Below are 21,156 nucleotides of genomic sequence, written 5' to 3'. Positions count from 1 at the left end.
TGGATGACATGAATTTGAATCCAACCAATCAGCACCAATTACAACTGACCTATGGAAAGTGAAGAAAAGAGATGCGTTTGACATACACACCTCTGACTTTATTTGACATTTCGCCTACAGTAAACGAACGTTTTAGGCAACTTCGCGTACGCCGATTAAGAAGCGATAGTTAATATTTATACATAAAATCCAGTGACAGTATTTTGTGTTTTAAAGGAATCGAAAATGAATTGAAAATTCATTTAGTTTTGTTTAGTAAGAAAAGCCGTGTCAAGGTGATTTAGTCAAAATGTTAATGGTTTTGTTTGTTTGTGTGTTTTAAAGTATCTTATTTATAGAGCACATGATAAACAAGCAATATCTACGACCAGTGCTGTAAATAAAGTAAAAATGAGACCTTAAAAACAGTTAAAAATATAAGTTAATGACAAAACAGTAAACACGATAAATAATACCGAGTCAAAGCCAAACTTCTTTCAAACAACTTTCACATTAATTTTATCTTTATTTTCATTAGATTTGATCTGGGAATCACTTCTAACATGTCTAATAAGAGTAATCTAAAATCAAGACGTCTGTTTTTTTCCCCTTACATAACAATCACCTGGCAAGTATACATTTTCTTGATTTAAAAAATGGCTTAAAACATTTTAATGAGTTGCTGGTAGTGTAGCGGTACACTCGCCTGACTTGTGTGCAGGCACCGTAGGCTCGGTTCCCGCTCAGACCCTGTCGACTTGAACAGGATAAGCGGTGATGAAGATGACTCGCATTTTACGTTTTAAATGTTGAATATCTTAAGCAAAGTCACCTCAATGTAAGTTTATAATCTCCCAACGGAGCTTTCAATGAAATGTGTTGCAACAGTCTGTTTAGATACAAAAACGAACGACAGGGAATCCGATTACTCTCTAAAGAAGATGTAGTGGCTCTTAAAAGAGCCGTTTTGTGTGACGCTGTGTTGATGAATCCCTTCACTTCTTCTTAGCAGCGGCCTTCTTGACTGTTTTGGGCTTGGCCGCCTTCTTGGCAGGGGCCTTCTTGGTGGTGGTGGTCTTAACCGCGGTGGATTTTTTGGGCGTCACTGCCTTCTTGGTGCTTTTGACGGGCTTCTTTGTCTTCTTTGGCGACGCGGACTTTTTGGCGGCTTTCTTGGCGACGGCCTTGGCTGCGGTAGTTTTGGGCTTCTTACTCACTACTGTCTTCTTGGCAGCGACTTTCTTAGCTTTAACAGGTGACTTCTTAGCCTTAGCGGGCGCTTCCGTTGTCTTCCCCTCGTTCTTCTTGTTCATCTTGAAGGAGCCGGAAGCTCCGGTGCCCTTGGTCTGAACAAGAACTCCCTTGGCCACCATTCCCTTGATGACAGTCTTCAAGCGAGATTTGTTCTTCTCCACGTCATAGCCTTTACTGGCCAGATGCTTCTTCAAGGCAGCCAAGGACACGCCATTTCGCTCCTTGGAAGCCGCCACGGCTTCAAGTATGAGCTCGCTAGCGCTGGGTCCAGGCGATTTGGGCTTGGACGCCGCCTTCTTCTTGGTGCTGCTTTTCGCCGGAGCGGCTGGAGCTGGAGCGACTTCTGCCATTTTTATTAGCTGCTTGCCGTCTAACACTAAACGTTGACACCCGACCGTGGAGAGACAGTACTTAAACACCACATGAGAACCGTGGAGAGTCAAGCCATGAGAACCGTGGAGAGTCAAGCAGCCTGTCTGCGATCAAATCGTTTTTACTTGTGCTTTCTGTGCGCGCTTTAAACGCAGAAAAATCACATTAATAGATATTTTTAACATCCAATCTGATTTGAAGTGATGGAAAACAAGTATTGCGCCGCATTGAAGTGGTTTACAGCTCTCTGACTTTCTCTGGGTACTTTGCAGAGCCTTCAAACGGCACCTCTTCATTGGCATGAGCAACCAGGCTGGAAGATTTTCCTCACTTTTTAAACCTCTAAAAGCTTCAAAATCGCCCACAGAGCAATACAAATTGTTTTACAGATGACAAAACATGTTTGACCAGACACCCAAAGGGCAAACAGACGCAGTTTGATGTTCTTTTTGGAGAAAGGCAACGTTTTTGTGATGGCAGCAAACACACTGACGTTTCTCATGTACTACTTTAATGTGAGGGCTTCAATAACATTCCGCATGAAAACAATAATTTAAGTTTTCTTCATACTCTTATTTTCTGTTTTACTCATTCATATATTTAAGCGCAAATCAGAAAAACAGGCATGTTGCTAGAATGGATTCGAGTGGAACTGAAGCAGTGAAGCCACCAATGCTTTCTAAATAGTGCAGTACGTTTTGTGAATAAAATACTGTTTTGGTGTCCCTTGATTGTGCTGCTTTACTTTCTGTCCTTTTACCATACATCGTTATTATACAGAGTGAGAAAAAGTGGTCATTTGAATTAACGTTCCAATGATTATTGATACGGTTTAAAACTTTGTTAGACACCAATAATTGAAATGTTCCTTTTGCTTTCAAAAGTACAAGCTTTACTTGTTGACCATATTTTTTTTTTTTTTTTTTTTTTTTTTTTACACTTTAGACTTCATCGAAAAGTAACGTTTCCTGTCATTGTTTAATATTTTTTTCTGTCATTAACAGTAACAAAAAAGGTTTCAAATGAACGTGTGAAATTGTGAAGAATCAGTTGTGCCATGTGCATTCAGACAGTGACACTGGTCTGGTAGATTCTCTGCCATTTCAGAAGGCATACGACTACATACAAAAGAGAACACTCTTGGCACATTCTGTACCTGTGAAATTCTGGACTTTATAGTCACCCGCAGGCTTTATGAAGAATCATTTCAGTTTTGTGTAACTTTGCAAACCCCCCTTCGCATTCTTCTTCCAGATGTAATCAAGAAAAAAATAGGACTGCTCCACGATAGTTCAACAATATACAAACGTTACATTCGCTGAGTTTGCATTTTTTTCCCCCTTGAAAACTAAACCTTTTATTTCAGTTACGTAACGTATGTACTAATGTGCATTCAATCAGCGTGTTTGTAGAGTGGATGGGAGCCTTGGTTATAAAGCTCCGGCTGCTTGAATAAGCACCGATTCAAATATAAAGAACCATTAATACACATTCAATAAGTGTCAAGAGATTCAGGCTTCACTCTCCCGTGCATGAAGGGTAAACTCTTTGGAGAAGATGGGTGGCTCTTAAAAGAGCCGTTGGGTTAGGGTGACGCCAGGAAAGATTACTTAGAGCTGGTGTACTTTGTCACAGCCTTGGTGCCTTCAGATACAGCATGTTTAGCCAGCTCGCCGGGTAACAGGAGACGCACGGCGGTCTGGATCTCCCTGGACGTGATGGTGGAGCGCTTGTTGTAGTGCGCGAGACGAGAAGCCTCGGATGCAATACGCTCGAAGATGTCGTTGACAAACGAGTTCATGATGCTCATCGCCTTGGAGGAGATGCCAGTGTCGGGGTGGACCTGTTTCAGCACCTTGTACACGTAGATAGCGTAACTCTCTTTCCTCCCCTTCTTTCTCCTCCTGCCTGGCTTGCCGGCCGCTTTTGTAACGGCTTTCTTAGAGCCCTTCTTGGGCGCAGATTTTGCTGGCTCTGGCATTCTGACGAAGCTCAGAAGATCTTCCAGAAATTGTGAGGTGGGCGAAAAAGCCGGAGTACTTATAGACGCTTTAATGCAAATTACACCATGCCACCGCCACTTTCTGATTGGCTAAAAAAATCTGGACCATACTGTGAGGCATCAAGTTAACCAGTGAAGGCGATTCATGATCACGTGGTCAAGTCCTTTGTTTGACATGTCATTTCCAGACTATGTTTTAAAAGGAGGTTAAATAAATAAATAAATAAAGCTATTTCTTCTAAAAGACACATTGTTGTTCATGGGAAGTCCTCGTGATAGATAAAACCCAAAACATGATTGATACGCCTAACTGCTTCGTGCATAGAGTCCAGTCCACATTTTCGACATGAAATAACAAAACAAAACAAAAAAAATAATTGTATAAGACTTTCAAAACAGCAACAAAGCGTTCCTGATCTTTCCCATTCTATCTTTCAACCGTACATCTTATTCAGGACACACCAGCGAGCAACAATGGAAAATATTGCATTTAAGTCAACTGAACTTGCTTGAGTTCTATTTTATTAAAGAAAATATGCAATATTCATATTATATCTAAAATTGAATATTTCGGTACGTCTATATTCAAACATCAAAGCTCAAATCTCTCGAAGAACTTTGATGGTGGGCTTGCGACGTAAGGTCTCTCTGAGGCACCGTAGTGCTAGCGCTTCAAAATGTACGCACTTTAGGTCGTTGCATTCTATTAGTTCAACACTAGATGACACTAGATTTTACATATTGTGCCTCGAATAAAAGACACTGTACTGTTGTATGGTTATTCCTTTCTCACGAAGGGATGAAAAGATGTGAAACTACACCATCTGCTGGAAAATTTAGTAACTGCACGTCTGTATGAATACCAAGAGTCGAAATTTAAGAAATAAAAACATTTTGAAATAAATATATGACAGACAACTATATAAAATGGCCATTAAATTGTTGTAAAAGTAAGGTCATATGAAATACGCCCTTAAATTTCGTTAATATAGTTTTTATAATTGTATAATTAACTATTTCATGATTATTTGAACAAAATCACACTTTCTACTCTTTAAATGATTTCTTTTTCCACAGGCACCGCCTCATGTGGCTTGATTGACAGACCAAGTCGTTGTGCTGAATAACGGCATTATGAAATAAAAAGGCCATTGTGGGAAAAAGACATTATGAAATTAAAAGAAAACGTTTTATTGATGTCGATTTGGTTCAAATAATTATGAAATACTTAATGATAAATTTATTCAGGAAAAATATATTAAAGAATATTAAGAACGTATTTCCTAATATTACCTTATTCTACAATTTAATGGCCATATTGCATATTTGGCTGTTCTCAAAAGAGTGTTTTTTAATTAATTTATATTGTAAATGTTTTTATTTTATTTTGACTCTTTTGGGCTGCCATACGTCTGGCCTTTTGTTAAAGCAGAGAGGAGCCTCGAAAGTTTGTCCCTTTTAAGGGCCACTCACTCATTCTCAGAGCACGTTTCCAATATAGTGAAATTATTTGCTTAATAGTTTAGGTTCTGTTTGATAGATGCATTTTTTAAGTGTAGGATTTAAAGGTATACAAGTACTGATTTTAAATACTTTTGCAGGCTCTACTTTATTTTGGGTGGCACAAAGCACGCTTGCTAGACTTATATCAAACACTGTTTGCCTGCAGAGGGAACTTCATTCTTCTCCATTGAAAAACATTGAAGCGACATATCAGCGACTATTAAATGTATAGCGGGGGTAAATTAATTTCACCATGTTCTCGGAAAAAGTACTCTTGTGTGGATTTGAGTGGCTCTTACAAGAGCCGTTGGATTATTGATGTACTGCAATATCTCACTTAGAGCTTGTGTACTTGGTAACCGCCTTGGTGCCTTCAGACACGGCGTGCTTAGCCAGCTCGCCGGGTAACAGCAGGCGTACGGCGGTCTGGATCTCCCTGGACGAGATAGTAGATCGCTTGTTGTAGTGTGCAAGACGAGAAGCTTCGGAGGCGATGCGCTCGAAGATGTCATTGACGAAAGAGTTCATGATGCTCATAGCCTTTGATGAGATGCCGGTGTCGGGATGCACCTGCTTGAGGACCTTGTACACGTAGATGGCATAGCTCTCCTTCCTTCCCTTCTTTTTTCTCTTGCCGGGTTTACCAGCGGTCTTAGTTACGGCTTTCTTTGAGCCCTTCTTGGGTGCGGACTTCGCGAGTTCAGGCATGCTTAATTAAAAGCTTCTCATTGTAGGAGCCAGTATTGTTATAGACACCACAATGCAAATTTCACTGTGTGAACGCCACTCTGTGATTGGTTGGAATCTGGACGTTCACTCTGAGGTTTTCATGTCCATTTAAAATGGCGGTTTCTGACCACGTGATTAAACATGAGCGCTTTTCCAAACTACACTTTATAAGGGCGTATAGAAGAAAATTATCTTCGTGCAAAGAAACCGTACTAGACTTGAAAATTCGTTTATATGAAACCCTAAACATTATTTAGTTGAAGTTTGTAGGTATATAAAGCCGCAGTATTTTACTAGTAACTATGGTTACAGTTGAACTTAATTCGTCGCTCTGACTTTGACACCATCTAGTGGAAATTGCGTGTACAACACTTTGGCTTCAGCCAATGATAGTCAAATGTTCATAAGGTTTATTTTGAAAAATCTTGACTTTGTTCATTTGTTTATTTATCTATTTTACTTTTTTTACATAGGAGTTTTTGTTTTGTTTTTGCTTATTTTTGCGGTTCTTTGTTGGGGTTATCTTAATTTATTTTGATGTGTTTATGTACTTTTTTGCTTTTTTTTGCATTTTTTCGCATTTTTTCAAAGAAGACTCTTTTGACCCTTTTGTATAATTTTAAAGTTGTCTTTCTTTTCAGTTTTTTTTACAGTTCATTCCTTGGTTTTATTTTTCAAACTACTTTTACTATTATATTTTTTTAGTTCTCCCTTTTATTTCCCACAGAGAGAGGGAGGGGGAGCGAGAGAGCGCGAGAGAGAGCGAGAGAGAGAGAGAGAGAGAGAGAGAGAGAAAGAGAAAGAGAAAGAGAAAGAGAGAGAGAGAGAGAGAGAGAGAGAGAGAGAGAGAGAGAGAGAGAGAGAGAGAGAGAGACCATGCATTGGCTGAGGCAGTGATGCATCTTTGGAATTGGGAGTGGCGTAATGAACCCAAATGAGCCTGAATGTAGCACACAGCTATTTTGACAAAAGGCTGTTCTTATTACAAGGGGGCAATTAAAATACTTTTCTAATGAGGATGTGTGACCACACCGTATGCAGTTATGACAGTCATTAGATTATGATGTGACTCACCTCACTTCCTGGAGCTGAAGATATTAACTTGTCGACCTCATAACCAATCTTATCGCTACAATTAGCCTGTCTCAGATCTCCTGGCCAATCAGGTGACTGGTTGCCGGTATGCCTAAAAACGCACAGGAAGTCTTGTCAGTTGGGTTAAAAGTGGTCAATTGTGCTCCTCCAGTAGTGCCATCCAAACAAACAAATAAAATAAAATAAAATAAAATAAAATAAAACAAACTTACAAGGCCAGTGTTACTTAAAACATGAAATTTGGTAGACGTGTCTATCATGAGGACACCCCCCAAAAAAAGTCTGAAGAAGTAATATAACAAAACAAACTGAAAGTGACCAATTTTGGTTCAAAACATTCATTTAGTCTCTTGTATTCCCCTACAGAATAAAAATAATAATAATAATTCAGCCCACAAAGCTTGTTTATTTCATAGACCTGTCTATCACAAAGAGACCCACCAAAAATTCACAAGAAGCCAGACCCGAAACACACAAAAAGTCACCTATTTTGCTTCGAAGTGCCCATTTTGCATTGGTAGCACCCTTGACAATTTCAAAATACATTCAGCCTCCAAATCCCATTTTCCTTAGCAACATGTAGGCCTGTCTATTGTGAGTAGACTCACAAAAAAAGTCTGAAGAACCCATGCCTTAATGAAAAATCTGCCATTTTGGTTCAAAGTGTTCATTTTGGCTTTTGTAGTGCCATCCTGAAATAAATGCAGCACCCAAATCCAATTTGCCTTAGCAACTTTAAAATTTGGTAAGTGTGTCTATCTTGAGTAAACCTACAAAAATGCTGTTCTCTGTATCACAGGTTTTCACTTATCTTGGTGCTGGATGCAATCCAATCAACAGGCGTTTAGTCTTTCTCACTGTGAGATGAAGGCCCCGCCCCCAAAACAATTACAGATGTCCCTTCCAGGCAGAAATGCGCCAATGTATTAACTCTGCTCCTGACGCCCTTATTTACCGTACCAAGAATGCGGCTTGACGGCATCTTTTTGTCACAAGTGTAATTTAGCAAATCCTCAATTACATGGTGATTTTCTATTCATCACTTAGCAATTTGTCGTTGTTCTCCATGTGATGTCGAGAAAAATAAACAAATCAACAATCCGCTGCATCATGAGGAATGGAAGAACTGTAGACACAATGGCGATCATAAAACTCCATCACCATATTCGGTGAAATCAACAGCTGCACTGTGACATTAGGCGCAACGAGACGGAATACAAGAGGCGGTTGAGTAATTGGGAAAAGAACGCTTGATCTCCAGCGCCCGCGGCCAAACCTTAAAGTGGTTTGACGCCAGCACTACACAAAAGGCCCAGTGAAAAGACAACTTTGTCATTAGTTTGTTCTCAGGCGTGCCCGACATTCTGCAGATAATCGGAACCAACTGTACTCTTAGTTAACTGCCGCAATTAGAGTGAAATTAGCATGACCTTCATCATGTAAATGAAGGAACCTGGCGGGAGGAAGGTATTGTCACAAAGAAATTATTTTTTTCTTCTTAATTTCTTTTTTTGTCATTTTTTCCATTGTTTATTTTTGCTGAATAATTTTTACTTATTTTAAACTTTTTTTTTTTCACTTATTTAAGTTGTCACCAATTTTTACTTTTGCTCTTTTCTTGTCGTTTTTAACGCTCACATGCACTGAAAAAAATTGTGTGTTGAATTTACTCAATTGTATTTCGACAAGTGGCTGCACAAAATAAAATCATCTGGATACAGATACATTTTTTAAGTAGTACAGTTTAGCTGACTTTATTTCATGAAACAACTTAGAGAATAAAATTGAGTTAATCAACAAAAACTTTTTTTCTGTGCAGTTTCCTATTATTGTAAATATGTTTTCCTTTGACTTTTTAAAGTTTTTATTGTTTTTATTTTTTCATTTTTTTTAAACTTATCAATTTTATTTCTGACTGTTTTAAAATTTCTATTTATGTTTAAATTTAAAATGTTCACTTTAAATTTTGACTCGTATTTTATTTTGCCCTTTTCTTTTTTTCCTTTTTTATTTCAACTTATTTGTCACTTCTTTACTTTGGACTTAACTTTTCACATTTTTGTTATATTATTATTCAGATTTTTGGGGATTCATATTTTTCACATTTATTTACTCATGTTATCTATACTTTTTTAAATTGTAACCTTTTTAATTAAGAATTCTGCCTTTTTCTGTTTACTTTTGCAAATAAAATTTTTCAGATTCGTCACTTTTTATTGTGGACTTTCTTGGTTTGATATTTTCATTGGAAGACAGGCACAAAATCAATACTAATTCAAATTTGTTTGAGTACACACAGCAGTCATCTTTTGACAGCTTTACATCATCTGCATAGAAGCATTTATCCTGCCTGCTTCCCTAAATGTTTTTCACTTTTTTTTTTTAACACAACCAAAAACCTCAAATCTCAAGAAATGAGAACAGTTTAAAAGCAGTTGTAAAGAAAGTCAAAAAAAAACTTTGGATTCTTTTTTTTCTTACTTTTTCATTATTTTTTTGGTTTGCCACTCTCTTGTTTTTCTTTTTTTATCCTCACTTTTTATTTTCACTTTTTTGCTGTGTAGCGACTCTAATGACAGCAGAAAAATTCATGAGCATGGGCACCTGACCATCAGTGGATGCTCATGCCAGAAAAATACCAGAGTGAGGAGCATATCAGGACAATCAGACAGGAAAATTTCTCTGGTAACCTGAAAGTATGCATTCTCTCATGCAAATTCCCTTACCACATTTGTTTTCATATTCGCTTTCAGCCTGGTCCGAGTCACAGCTGTCGGATAAAAAAAACAAAAAAAAAACAAGTCTACTACTAAAATAAGTCTTGTGGAACAATTAAAGGCACACCCTTGACAAAGAATTTAAAGAGGCGGCATATGCATGTCGTTGATGACACGGTAACAGCGGATCTTCACATGTGAAATCAGCACGTGGGCCGACACCATTCTTGACATAGTCGTCACGCAGACGATGCGAGATTTTGCCTGTGCCGAAGCCGGCTATTCAACTCGGGTTCCGAACGTCGAATTTGCTGTCACCTTGGCATTCCATATGCAGATTTCACGTTCGGGGCTGCGTGCTGTTTGCAAATGTCAGACCTTTGGTTAGTGTTTCTCAATCTTTCTGTGTGGCCTGGTGGTTGGGTTATAACACTTATAACCGCACATAAAGGGTTGTATCACAGCAACATCGATTCTATTCATTTGCCCATCCAAGCAGAAATTAAGGATTGGGTTTGTTTCTAACATTAAAATAATGTAGTAGCAAGTGAGCTAACATACTGTGACAACACTGTATTAGTGTTGGCATCAGGGCTCTAATGTACATGGTTGTTTTACCACAAGCAAAAAGAAAAAAAAAAAAGTAATAGATGTCACATTTAGTTCATTAAAATGCTCCTAAACTTGGAACTGAAAGAGCTGTGGGAGATTATAATGATGACAGTACACATTATCCCTTATTGGCAGCCAACATCTGTTTCATCTGCTGTCAGTGTGATTGTTGCTCACGACTGCTCATAACGTGTTCACAGAACAGGTACGGTGGATATAAAAAGTCTACACACCCCGAATTCAAATTTTTTGGTTCAAAGCATTCATTCAATTTTTTGTGATGTAAAAAAAAAATGATACCAAGACAAATCATTTCAAACCAATAACCTGTACAACTCAGTGAAAGCAAAAGTGAAAGCACTCTCTTTAAATTGGGGATGTTCAGAAGGAACCAATCACATTCAGTCACACAAAATGGGAGTCAGCAGCACTCATCTGCCACCGTTTAAAGTACCTCTGATTAACATAAATTAAAAGTTCAGCTGCTCTAAGTAGGCTTTTCCTGATATTCCTGAAGATGATGTGCTAAAATTAACTGCCCATTCGAACTGTTCGTAATTCCCTCCACTTAAGGCCCCAGTTCCAGCTGTAGAAAAACAGCCCCAATGCATGATGCCGAAACCACCATGCTTCATTGTAGGAATGGTGTTCTTTTGTGTTTGCACCAATCATATGGTGGAAATGTTCAACTTTGGTTTCAAAAATTTGTGAAATAACACACACCATTATGAACAGTTCAAAATATACAAAACTTCAAGCTTCTGCTAAAAAGCAAACATATGCAGAGAAAGCCTACTAGAAAATCAGAGCTTTATTTGGGCTCCATCATTCATTCTTATTTAAAATGATTATAAATGTGTGGGTGTGCACACTTCTGCAACCACATTTCCATTAAAGATTTTGTTTCCCTTCACTTGAGTTGCACAGGCTACAGATTACTTTACCCATTAATGTCGGGTAAAGTTTTGAAATAATTTATCTTGGAGCGATTATTTCACATCACAATACCTGGCATTCGAACAAGGGTGTGTGTGTAGACTTGTTATATCAGAATGAGCGACTTTGGCAGTTCTCATTTTAGCGGAATAATGCATTTGTTATGAAATGATGTGTGAATTTTGCCACTGAGCTCCTTCTTAGAGGAGAGCAAGTTGTGCAAAAAACACTGAACCATTAAACATTCAAAAGTTCACAGAAGGTCAATTTAAGGTCACCTGTAAAGGTTATAGTTGATTTTTCGCTAACATTTCACCCGCAGCCTAATATCCCAGCGTTTCTGTGACTGATGTAGATATTATATAATGAAAATAGGAGGCGACTGACAGAAGTATGACATCCTCTTTCCCAATATAAGATTCCTGTGGCAGTCAGATCTGAAGACGGTTAAGCATGACTTTCACGTTTGGACTTCCCTCTGAAACAATGTCGTCTTTGTTTTGCTGAGAGGGCGGTTAGAGTTAACAAAGAAACGCTTGCACAACCACAAGCAATTCTGCGATTTTTTTTGTTTTTTACATCTTATGCTTATATTTGTCATTCTTCTAAATTTTGCCTTTTCTTTTTTAATTTTGGGGTATTTATGTACATTATTTTGTATTATTTTTTTAAAAGAGTTTTTTTCTATACTTTTTAGTTTGTACCTTTTCAGCTATTCTTTTTTTTTTTTTTAATTTTTTACTTATATTTTAATTTAGTCATTATATTTTATCTTCCTATATTTTTAGATTGCAAGTTTCACTCTTTTATGTTTATTTTGGACTTTGTCCCTCTCTTCATTTTTGGGTTTTTAGTTTTTACTGTACTTTACATTTTTATTTGACCGTGTTATTTGTGAGTTATTACTTTTCTTGCCTCTAAATTGTTTTTCCTGTTTTTAAAATTAAAATGTGTATTTGTATGTGATTATCACCATCTACTTATTATGATAACAGCAGAGAAATTGATTTGTTGTCCGAGTGGGAAAAATAACTGACTCATTCCAAAATGTCCTTGAAGAGGCGTTGAATGAATATCTATGTACCCCAAGTTAAAGCACGTCTATGTAATTATCATGCCAGTCGAAAGGAGCGTCTTTGCATTGTATCTGATTAACACTTGCCGAATCTCCTTCCTGTCGAACCAGCTGGGCCTCATGAGATTAAATTGCATCTCGACATATTCATTTGATGATAGATTGTCATCTGTCACCCAGTGAACTGATGATGCCTACCCAAGTATGGAATGATGGTGAATATTATTAGCTTGGATGTCAAAAATTGACATCTGCTGATATTTAGTAACATCGACTCGGGTACCCCCACTGTAGTATCTGTGTGGCTTAGTTTAGCTCCTGCACACTTTTCAAACTTCATACTTTTTTTGAGCCCAAAGAGGTTTAAAAACACACACATTTTGAAACCAAAGTTTGACACTGATGACTTCAGATAAGGAGCCAGAGGGCCCAGGGCAACAGGGTGGGATGTAGAAGAGCCACTGGGACCGAACGCCTTAACTTCGGTTTTCTTTTTGTTGAAATTTAAGAAATTTAGTGACATCCAGGCTTTGATGTCCTCTAGGCAGGACAAAAGTGGTCTTAATGAGATGCCGTCTTTTTTGCTCAGAGGGACATAGATTTGACAGTCATCCGCATAGCAGTGGAAGGAAATGCCATGTTTTCTAAGGATGGATTGAAACCCAGGGGCAGCAAATACAACAAGGGCCCCAAAATAGAACCCTGAGGAACACCATACGATAGAGGGGCAGAGCGGTACTCCGAGGACCTAGGCTAACAGAAAAAGTCCTGTCAGCCAAATAGGATCTAAACCACTCTAGAGCGTTTCCAGAGTGTTTTTCTTTTTTTCAAGCAAAAAAAAAAAACTTTTATAACAGGATTGCACAGATAATCCTGCGACAAATTAATAAAACATGAAAAAGAATTTCTTATACAATCAAACCTCAGAGAGACAAAAATAGACGGGGAGCTGTTGAAATGCTGAATTTCCTGTTCACACGCAGATAATTGTCTTAGTTAATATGACGACATGACATGACATGCAGTGCCTGCATATTAGCGCGGTGATCTGTCTTTTTGCTCGTCGAAATATCTTCACATTTCATCAAATCCTCACACGCTCCCGTGAAAATCCGAGCGTAACGTGATCCGTTGAACAAGACTCAGTACACGATTTGAGCTAGTTGGGTTACTTCTCATGCCAAATTGCGCCGTGCGGTTGATTTCAGCGCTGCAGTTGTTCGAGAGCTGGTCAGACCGGTCGGACCATCCAAACCTCAACAGTGGGACGTTGAAAGAGAAACCTTCTGTCGCGCTGTCAAGTATTTGCAAACAACTGCCGAGACGTACGCATGTGCGTGTGCTTGTTGGTGTTAGTGCGTTGCAGTGGTTTCGGATGTCGCCCTGCACTGACTAATCAGCACCCTCACTTGCACTCATGATGGAAATGGTGAGTACAGGAAGTGTGTCATGACTTTTGGTCCTTTAGACATGGAATACTTTTAGCGTTAGAATTGGCTTTAGGGCAGAGTAGGGTTAGCGTTGCAGGTTAAGTTTAATAGTTTAATAGCATAATTGCCTGAATCAGGCTTGCTAGATTTTTTTTTTTTTTATAGCGGTGGAGATTCTCATCCAGGTGTTGGTAAATCGCAAAAGTTGAATTGAGGCAACTAGAGTCTTAGATTTGAAGACTTTTGAGTTAGGAGTGGGGTTAGGGTAGGTTTAGAGTTGCAGGTTAGGATTTTGGGTTTGGGGTTTGGTTTTAGGATTAGGAGAAGCATCCAGAGGGTTTAGAGTTGGGGTTAGGATTAGAGTTAAGGTTGCAGGTTGGAACTACGATTTTGTGGGTAGGATTGGGTTAAAGGTTGCAGGTTTGGGCTAGGGTTTGGGGTAAGAAGCTGGGATTCTGTAGTGTGTGGTGTTCTGCAACTAGTTTTGAATCAGTCACCAACCCTCGGCAACTAGTTTTTTCATAAACTTGAAATTTGAATTGCAGCTAGGGTTGCCAACTATCCCGTATTAGCCGGGACGTCGCGTATATTGGGCTAATTTGGTTTGTCCCATACGGGACCTTAAATGTCCCATATATTGAGTATCAACTCTTGCAAATACAGAAAACTGCAATCTACCGATCCTGTAATATAAGAAGCTTTTAGTAAAGCTTTGGATGGCGATCGATTGTCAATAACGGCGGACATAGACGGGTTGTCAGCTCTTTTACTTGTATACTTGCTCGAACATACATTGCTGGTTCTTAAACAGTGATAGCACATTACGGCGCTCCTAACTGGAGACTCTCGGTATTACGCATGACAGATCCTAGATCAGATCGAGCGTCAATCTCAGAACAAGCGGCAATCACTCCACCTGTCATGTAAGGACTTCTCTCTGGCTGCGCAAAAGGACAGAACACTGCTTGAGTCGGTCAAAAGCAGCCAAAAGTATCCATGGAAAAATAAATTTGGTGAGTCACACTCCTCTTTTACATTTCAGATTTCTTACACCTGTTTTTTGATGAAAAGAGCCAAATTGTGGTTTCATATGAGGTGACAGATCGCCGCTGTCCTGTGAAAAACACTGTCCATTTTTCTCATTTTTTTTCTTCTTTTTACGTGAATGTGGTTTCCGCATTCACGTGAAAATTAGGAAAAAAATCCCAAATTCATACATCATGCTCACATCACCGTGGCGCCGTGCGCCTGTCCCTTATTTAGGAGTGAGAAAGTTGGCAACCCTAATTGCAGGTGAGTAGCATTGCAACAGCGCAGATGGAAGGGACCATCAAAAATGCCATTTCACATCTTTCGCAAGAAAAATTAAATTTCCAAGTATGAAGCCAGATCCATCCGGCTGCCGCTGACCAATGCCAGCTCAGTATATGCAGTATACTGTATACATATTGTGTTTTACAATAATACTCAACTATATTTAGAATCTCAAGGTCTGTCCCCTTTAGTGCAGGATTGTCATGGTCAATAACATCGCTCGGTGTGCGAGAGGGCTTTTAATCATGCGGTTGGAGTTCAGGTTAAAGTAGGGTAAGGGTTTGAAGTTCGGGATTAGGGTTACAACTGCAGTTGGAGTTAAACCGGGGTATGTTTTGGGTGAGGGTTAAGATCTTTGGATGGATAGCATGTTAGAGTCAAATAGCAGTCACAGCATGCGAGCTGACAGATTCCCGAAGGCCGACACGTCATCCATGCAAGGACGCAACAATGGCGCGGCCGTCTCAGATTTGATTTACGCGTTTGACGACCATTCATCAATCAGGAGCAGAACAGGGAGCCTTTTGTCAAAGCGATGATTGTTGTTGTTGTTCTTGGCCTTCCCAGGCACATACGGCTAAGGCTCACCTGGGTGTCCCGGGAGTCCCAGAGGAGCGCCGTAGGGAGTTGATGGGCGCGAGTGAGGAGGCCTTCCTGACCAATCTCTACCTTTTCATGAAGAAGCGAGATACACCCATCGAGAGGATCCCTCATCTGGGCTTTAAACAAAGTACTTGAGTGGTTTTGGAATTGTCATTAGATTGACATGGCAACACAGAGGCGGAAATCTGATTGGACAAAAAAACAAAAACATCCACATATACGTAGTGGCGGCAGTGCAGCCAAAAGGAACACTATGAAATGAGGAGGAGAAGTGTTGGGAATCAATGAATACAATTTCATGGAACAAACGTTAGAATTGCGGTTGTACATTCAGGTCAGCGCTTCAGATAGTGTTCGGGCTAACAGAGAGGGCCTAAAACTTCCCACCACTAGTTTAGTCGTATTACCTCAACCTGGTGACAATTTTTAAAGACAGTTATTCTGCTTTTGGTTAAAGTGGCCGAATTAGACCTAAAATGTCATTCTTCTTTCCCTACAGTTGATCTATTTGTGATGTTCAAGACTGTCAGAGACTTGGGGGGCTACCACCAGGTAAGTTATTAATGAATTAGTTCTGCCTCGCTGCCACTTTGTTTCTTCTTTCTATGGCTAACATTCAAAGACCGGAACCTGATCTAAATACAATTGCATGTGTGAACACGAGGAACATTTCTCTTCAGTCCGTCACAGACATCGTCCTGAGACTCTGGGCTTCTGTTTCCTCACTTCCTTTCCTGAAGCTCCTCTCTCCAAATTCTCAGCAAGAACTATTTTTTTTTCCCCTGGGATCTACCGGCCCAATTTTATGCGACATCGCCTCATGTTGAGGTTTGCTCACAAAGCTCGGTGTCATGGAGACGACTCATGGAGCTTTTTGTCTGGACAGGTGACGGCTCAGCAGCTCTGGAAGCAGGTCTACAACTCGCTGGGAGGGAACCCTCGCAGCACGAGCGCCGCCACCTGTACCCGCCGCCATTACGAGAAGTGAGTCACGGGGTGGGGGGGGGGGGGGGCAGTTATGTGTCAGACTTCAACTTGACACCAAACATGTCGGCGTCCCGCGAAGGCTGCTGCTGCCGTACGAATGCCACCTGAAGGGAATGCCGATGAACGTGGTGCCGCCGCACGTGGTTGACCATTACCGCTATCACGGCTACGGCGTGGAGGACGTGGACGGTCCGAGACAAGTCAAACGCAAGATGATGTCGCTGCCGCTGCAGCACCAGGTTGGTCACGTTACTTCTTTCCGGTGAGACGAAAGATGATGAAAGCTAGCTTACGTGTTTTGAAGGCCAATTTCCTGTCAGGGCAGCGAGAGAACATGATTGACTGGTCTACCTTTCAAGCGCCTTTTACAGTACCAGCAAAACTGTCTTTTTTTCCTTCCTCACTCTCATTTGCAGGCTTCAGATGTAGTATCAGAGTACGTGTCTGATAATAGATCAGATGAGGCCAAATGATTTTTGGCATTTGATAGAAAATTATGCAATGATAGATTATGTTCTGTATGTCCTTACACAACTGTAAATTCTTGCTTAATACTAATGAGCGATTAGGCTCTCGAGTACGCTTGTGGTTGAGTTTATAGTTCCTGTTTGGTTAAATCAGAGGACGATTAAGTCAGACAAGATTATCTTGCTGGGATATGAAAAAAACAACAGTCACATATAGCACAGACTAGATTTAGGGAAGCTCCTGTGGCTACCATACTGTAGGAATAAAGGGAAATTAAGAGAAGTATTGTGTTAACAACCACTGTGTGTACTTCTTTTGTTGTTCCCTTTTGCAAGAATATTCTATTTTAAGATTATTTAAAGAGAAAGTCAACACAAACATATTTTTCATGAACATGTTCTGTGCAAGCCCATTAGTTGAGACAAGGCATTCTGATTAATATTACGTTTGTGGAATATGATTTAAGCAGCAAAATCCACCCGCTTTTTAGCCATCTCAGGGGGGGGCGGCAATTCGTTCACCTCTGTTGACTGAAAATGATATCACAGCTGTGATTGGTCGTTACCTGAGCCCTGAGACACTGTGATGTCATTTCCAGCTGACAGAAGTGACAAAAATGGCCACCCAAAGAGATGGCTAAAAACGGGTGGATTAACTCTTATTCCACAAACGTGGAATAAACGATCAGAATGCCTCGTTTCAACTAGTGTGCCCGCATAGAACATATTCTTGAAAAATTAAAAATTTGGAGATTGACTTCACCTTCAAGTCATTTTCAAGTTCACAGCAGTGTTAAAGTGGATCAAGGCAACCATGTCATGGCATGAAAAACATAAGACAGGCACACTAAACCAACCGCTTTTATCTCCAACAGAATCATCCCAATTTCCAGCGGGGCCCTCATCGCGCCGTCTTTCCTCTCCAACTCCAACCCCCCCACTATTATCACTCAAGCCGCGCCATTCTGCCACCTTATGCCCCCATTTCCGCTTCCCCGTTGACTTCACACAGCCCCCAGACTGCGCCCCCACCCAAATTCACCTTCCCCGCATGTAGTCCGGGCCTGACGGAACGAGTGAGGCCTCTGGAGCACTTGCGCTTCCTGGCCGAGCAGTACAAGTCTTCTTCCGGACTGAGCGAGCCTCTCAACCTGAGCATCAAAGCCGAGAGTCAGAGGGTGGACAGGAATGCAAAGTCATCATTCTCCCCACCCTTGGCCAGCAAGAACCCAAAGTTTCTGAACATGCCATCATCGCTGTACACGCCACTGTACTCGCAGGTAGCGAGAAAGGATGGCAGCAAGAAGCCGGACGAGGCGGCCGCAGTCGGAGCGACGCCATACCTCGCCAGGGCCGGGGAGGACTTTGTGGTTGACCTCACCTCCAGCAGTAGTCCAGAGTTTGACGCCGCCCGGACAATGACGACCGACAGCCGTACCTGTGTTACTAAGTGGAAACCAGTAGAGTACAAGACTCAAACGGAAGTGCAAGAGGAAGGTCCAGCCGCGAAGAGGCGAAACATCAGCCACAATCAGCCCTGCCCGCCTCCCGAAAATGGCAAAATGGAGATCGAGGTGCCCCTGTCGGTGTTCCACAACTGGCTGAGGACGTACGGCCCTCCGGGTGTGACCTACGACGCCAAGCACCTCCCTCGCCTCTTGCAGGAGGCGGCGCAAAGGAATAAGGACATGCCCCCGGCGCAGTTACCGTTTCACCCGATCGCCCATCAACGGAGCGACAGCATCGAAGACCTCAGAGTGCCTGGCAGAAAAGTGCCAAGCCCAAGCTCAAACATCCAGACGTCCACAGTGCGCCACATCCCCAGCCAGAACCATTTCAGCAGCTGCACAATGGATTCCCCTTCCAGCAGCGCTCGGAAGCCCAGCGCCGTTCTGGACGCTTCTCAGTGTTCTCCGCCAGAAGGGGCGTCATCAAGCGGTCCCAAACATCCATCTTATTGGGAGGCCTCCGCTAAGGACAGGCAACTGCCCCAGAGCCCCGTTATAGTTCCGCACGATCTCACGGCGAAAACGAGCCATCGGAGAGACGCCGAGCTGAGTTGGAAGGCGCCGGAGATAAACTCGTCGAATCCCAACTTAGCCGCCTCCATGCTGCAGCTAACCAGCGAGGAGGTGATCAAGCTCAAAAAAATCATTTCCAACTCCACGTGACACTCACGTGGGTGTAAAAAAGAACGTGTAAATATAAGTATTGAGAACACCCGTTTCATCATGGGCGATACAAGAGACTTTTTTGTATTTTTTTACCCCTCCTTTAAACTAATTAAAGTATTTTTAAAGTATTCCTTCACACCAGACTCTGTCACTGTCAAGAAATGTGAAACAATCATTTCATATCACTGATGAAACAAACATAAAAAACACTGTTACACGCGCAATTCTCCAAATAAGAAGCAACATGTGCTTGCTGTGAAGAGACATTCTGTAGAATTTTGTGCCCTGGTGGCGAACTAATAGAACGCAACGACCTACGAAGCGCGTGCATTTTGAAGCACTCGCACTACGGCGCCTTTACGGAGAGACCACACGTCGCAAGCCTACCACCGATTTCTTCAGCAGAGGTGCAAGCAAAATGTCATCACAAAGGACTTCTCGCATTCCTTCAAGTGATGAAGTAAGTGCATTGCATTTGTTACGCATTTCATGGGCATGATGCTAAATAACTAGGTTCGCTATGTTTGCAAACCGTGGCAGGATCCTTGTAGGGGAGGCGCGCCCTATGTAATATAATTCTCAATTACTTGGCCGACGATCATATAATTAAAAAAAAAATGTACGCTGATGTGAGGGAACATTATTTTCCACTGTGAATGCATAAAACAATGTAAATGTAAATACGCTCATGGTTGGTTTATCAGTGTCTTTGGGTTTTTTTTTTTTAATAACACATCACTGCAACGGTGAGGCATCAATCAAAAGACGTACATTTGTGTTCAGATTGTTAACATTCCAATTACTGAGTTGGTAACTCAAACAGTCGAGCTTCAAATAAACACCAAAAATTAAAGCGGACGTCAACCCAAACATTTCTTTTTGTCAAGAATGTGTTCTATGCAGGCCCAGTAGTTGAAACAAGGGGTTTTGATAAATATTGCGTTTGTGGAATCAGAGTTAATCCATCCATTTTTAGCCATCTCAGGGGGCGGCCATTTTGTCACTTCTGTCGACTGAAAATGACATCGCAGTTGCTCAGAGCTCAGGTAACGACCAATCTCAGCTCACCTGTTTTCAGAAGCTGAGCCACGATTGGTCGTTATCTTAACCCTGAGCAACTGTGATGTCATTTTTAGTCGACATATGTGACAAAACGGCCGCCCCCTGAGAGAGACAAAAACGCGTGGACTTTACTGCTTAACTCATATTCCACACACAAAATTAATCAGATCTCAATTTTTTGACTAGTGGGCCTGCATAGAGCATATTCTTGAAAACATTTTTTGAGTTGACTTCCTTTTTAAGCACTTTTCATAACTGTTTTTCCAAGGCACCCGTGAATTATGCGGTAGGTCTTTCATCAAGAAGCGAAACTTGCTGAGCGGCTGGTAATTGCTATGTACACCCTCAATTAGTTGATACACCTAAGAAACTTTGATTGGGTGCGATATTATTAGTTGCATTATTAAAGGAGAACATTTAGGGATTTTCTGCAGAGAGCCAGCAAACAAAAGGTCGACACGCCCATTGTTCAACACATTTGGAAGGACGTCATCGTATTCAGGCCAAACAAGGACAAGCAAGTGGGAAAAGGTGAATTTTGAATTTTAATTTTTTGTTTTCATGTTCAAGTTCAAATGTGTAGTCATATCAAGCTAATTTGCTAAGGCCCGCAGAATCAGTACCACTGATCGATGATACATAAACTATTCGCAGTGGGACTGTTTAACTAGATTTCAAATTCATCCTCCATGAACGATGAATGGTTGGTCAGAGCAAGCAAGACACGCCATTATTTTTTAAAGAGGGATGTCAACCGCCCAAAACAATTCTTTGCGCCTTCACTAGTCTCATTACAGCATTCTGATTAATATTGCGTTTGTGGAATAAGAGTTAAGCAGCAAAAT

The 21,156-nt window shown here is 40.9% G+C and overlaps 3 protein-coding genes and 1 pseudogene across 6 annotated transcripts; 1 reads left to right on the top strand and 3 right to left on the bottom strand.

The window, feature by feature from the left end:
* Positions 1 to 485: 485 nt before the first annotated feature.
* Positions 486 to 1,676, bottom strand: LOC147135529 (histone H1 pseudogene; annotated as a pseudogene).
* A 391-nt stretch (positions 1,677 to 2,067) lies between these two features.
* On the bottom strand, positions 2,068 to 3,726 carry LOC147135528 (histone H2B-like). The gene has a single exon (XM_086053339.1). The coding sequence runs from the start codon at positions 3,584 to 3,586 to the stop codon at positions 3,212 to 3,214; it is 375 nt and encodes a 124-aa protein (XP_085909465.1). The 5' UTR covers positions 3,587 to 3,726; the 3' UTR covers positions 2,068 to 3,211.
* A 1,350-nt stretch (positions 3,727 to 5,076) lies between these two features.
* LOC147135527 (histone H2B-like) lies at positions 5,077 to 5,818 on the bottom strand. Its single transcript, XM_086053408.1, has one exon. It carries the CDS (start codon positions 5,816 to 5,818, stop codon positions 5,444 to 5,446), a length of 375 nt encoding a protein of 124 aa, XP_085909534.1. The 3' UTR covers positions 5,077 to 5,443.
* Positions 5,819 to 13,543: 7,725 nt separating this feature from the next.
* Positions 13,544 to 19,377, top strand: arid6 (AT-rich interaction domain 6). Of its 4 annotated transcripts, XM_086054180.1 has the most exons (7): positions 13,545 to 13,703; positions 14,570 to 14,717; positions 15,586 to 15,748; positions 16,121 to 16,173; positions 16,508 to 16,605; positions 16,688 to 16,847; positions 17,951 to 19,377. In XM_086054180.1, exons 3-7 carry the CDS (start codon positions 15,649 to 15,651, stop codon positions 19,244 to 19,246), a joined length of 1,707 nt encoding a protein of 568 aa, XP_085910306.1. In that variant the 5' UTR covers positions 13,545 to 13,703; positions 14,570 to 14,717; positions 15,586 to 15,648; the 3' UTR covers positions 19,247 to 19,377. The 4 variants fall into 4 exon arrangements, with proteins under 4 accessions (XP_085910304.1, XP_085910306.1, XP_085910307.1 ...); XM_086054178.1 differs by lacking the exon at positions 14,570 to 14,717 and having other exon boundaries at positions 13,544 to 13,703; XM_086054179.1 differs by lacking the exon at positions 13,545 to 13,703 and having other exon boundaries at positions 13,710 to 14,717.
* Positions 19,378 to 21,156: the final 1,779 nt, after the last annotated feature.

This window comes from Filicampus tigris, chromosome 15 (assembly GCF_054856515.1).
Source record: "Filicampus tigris isolate MCC_2025a chromosome 15, RoL_Ftig_1.0, whole genome shotgun sequence".
Taxonomy (NCBI): Eukaryota; Metazoa; Chordata; class Actinopteri; order Syngnathiformes; family Syngnathidae; genus Filicampus; species Filicampus tigris.
Note: the sequence above shows the minus strand (reverse complement) of the source record. Positions and strands in the feature narration are given on the sequence as shown.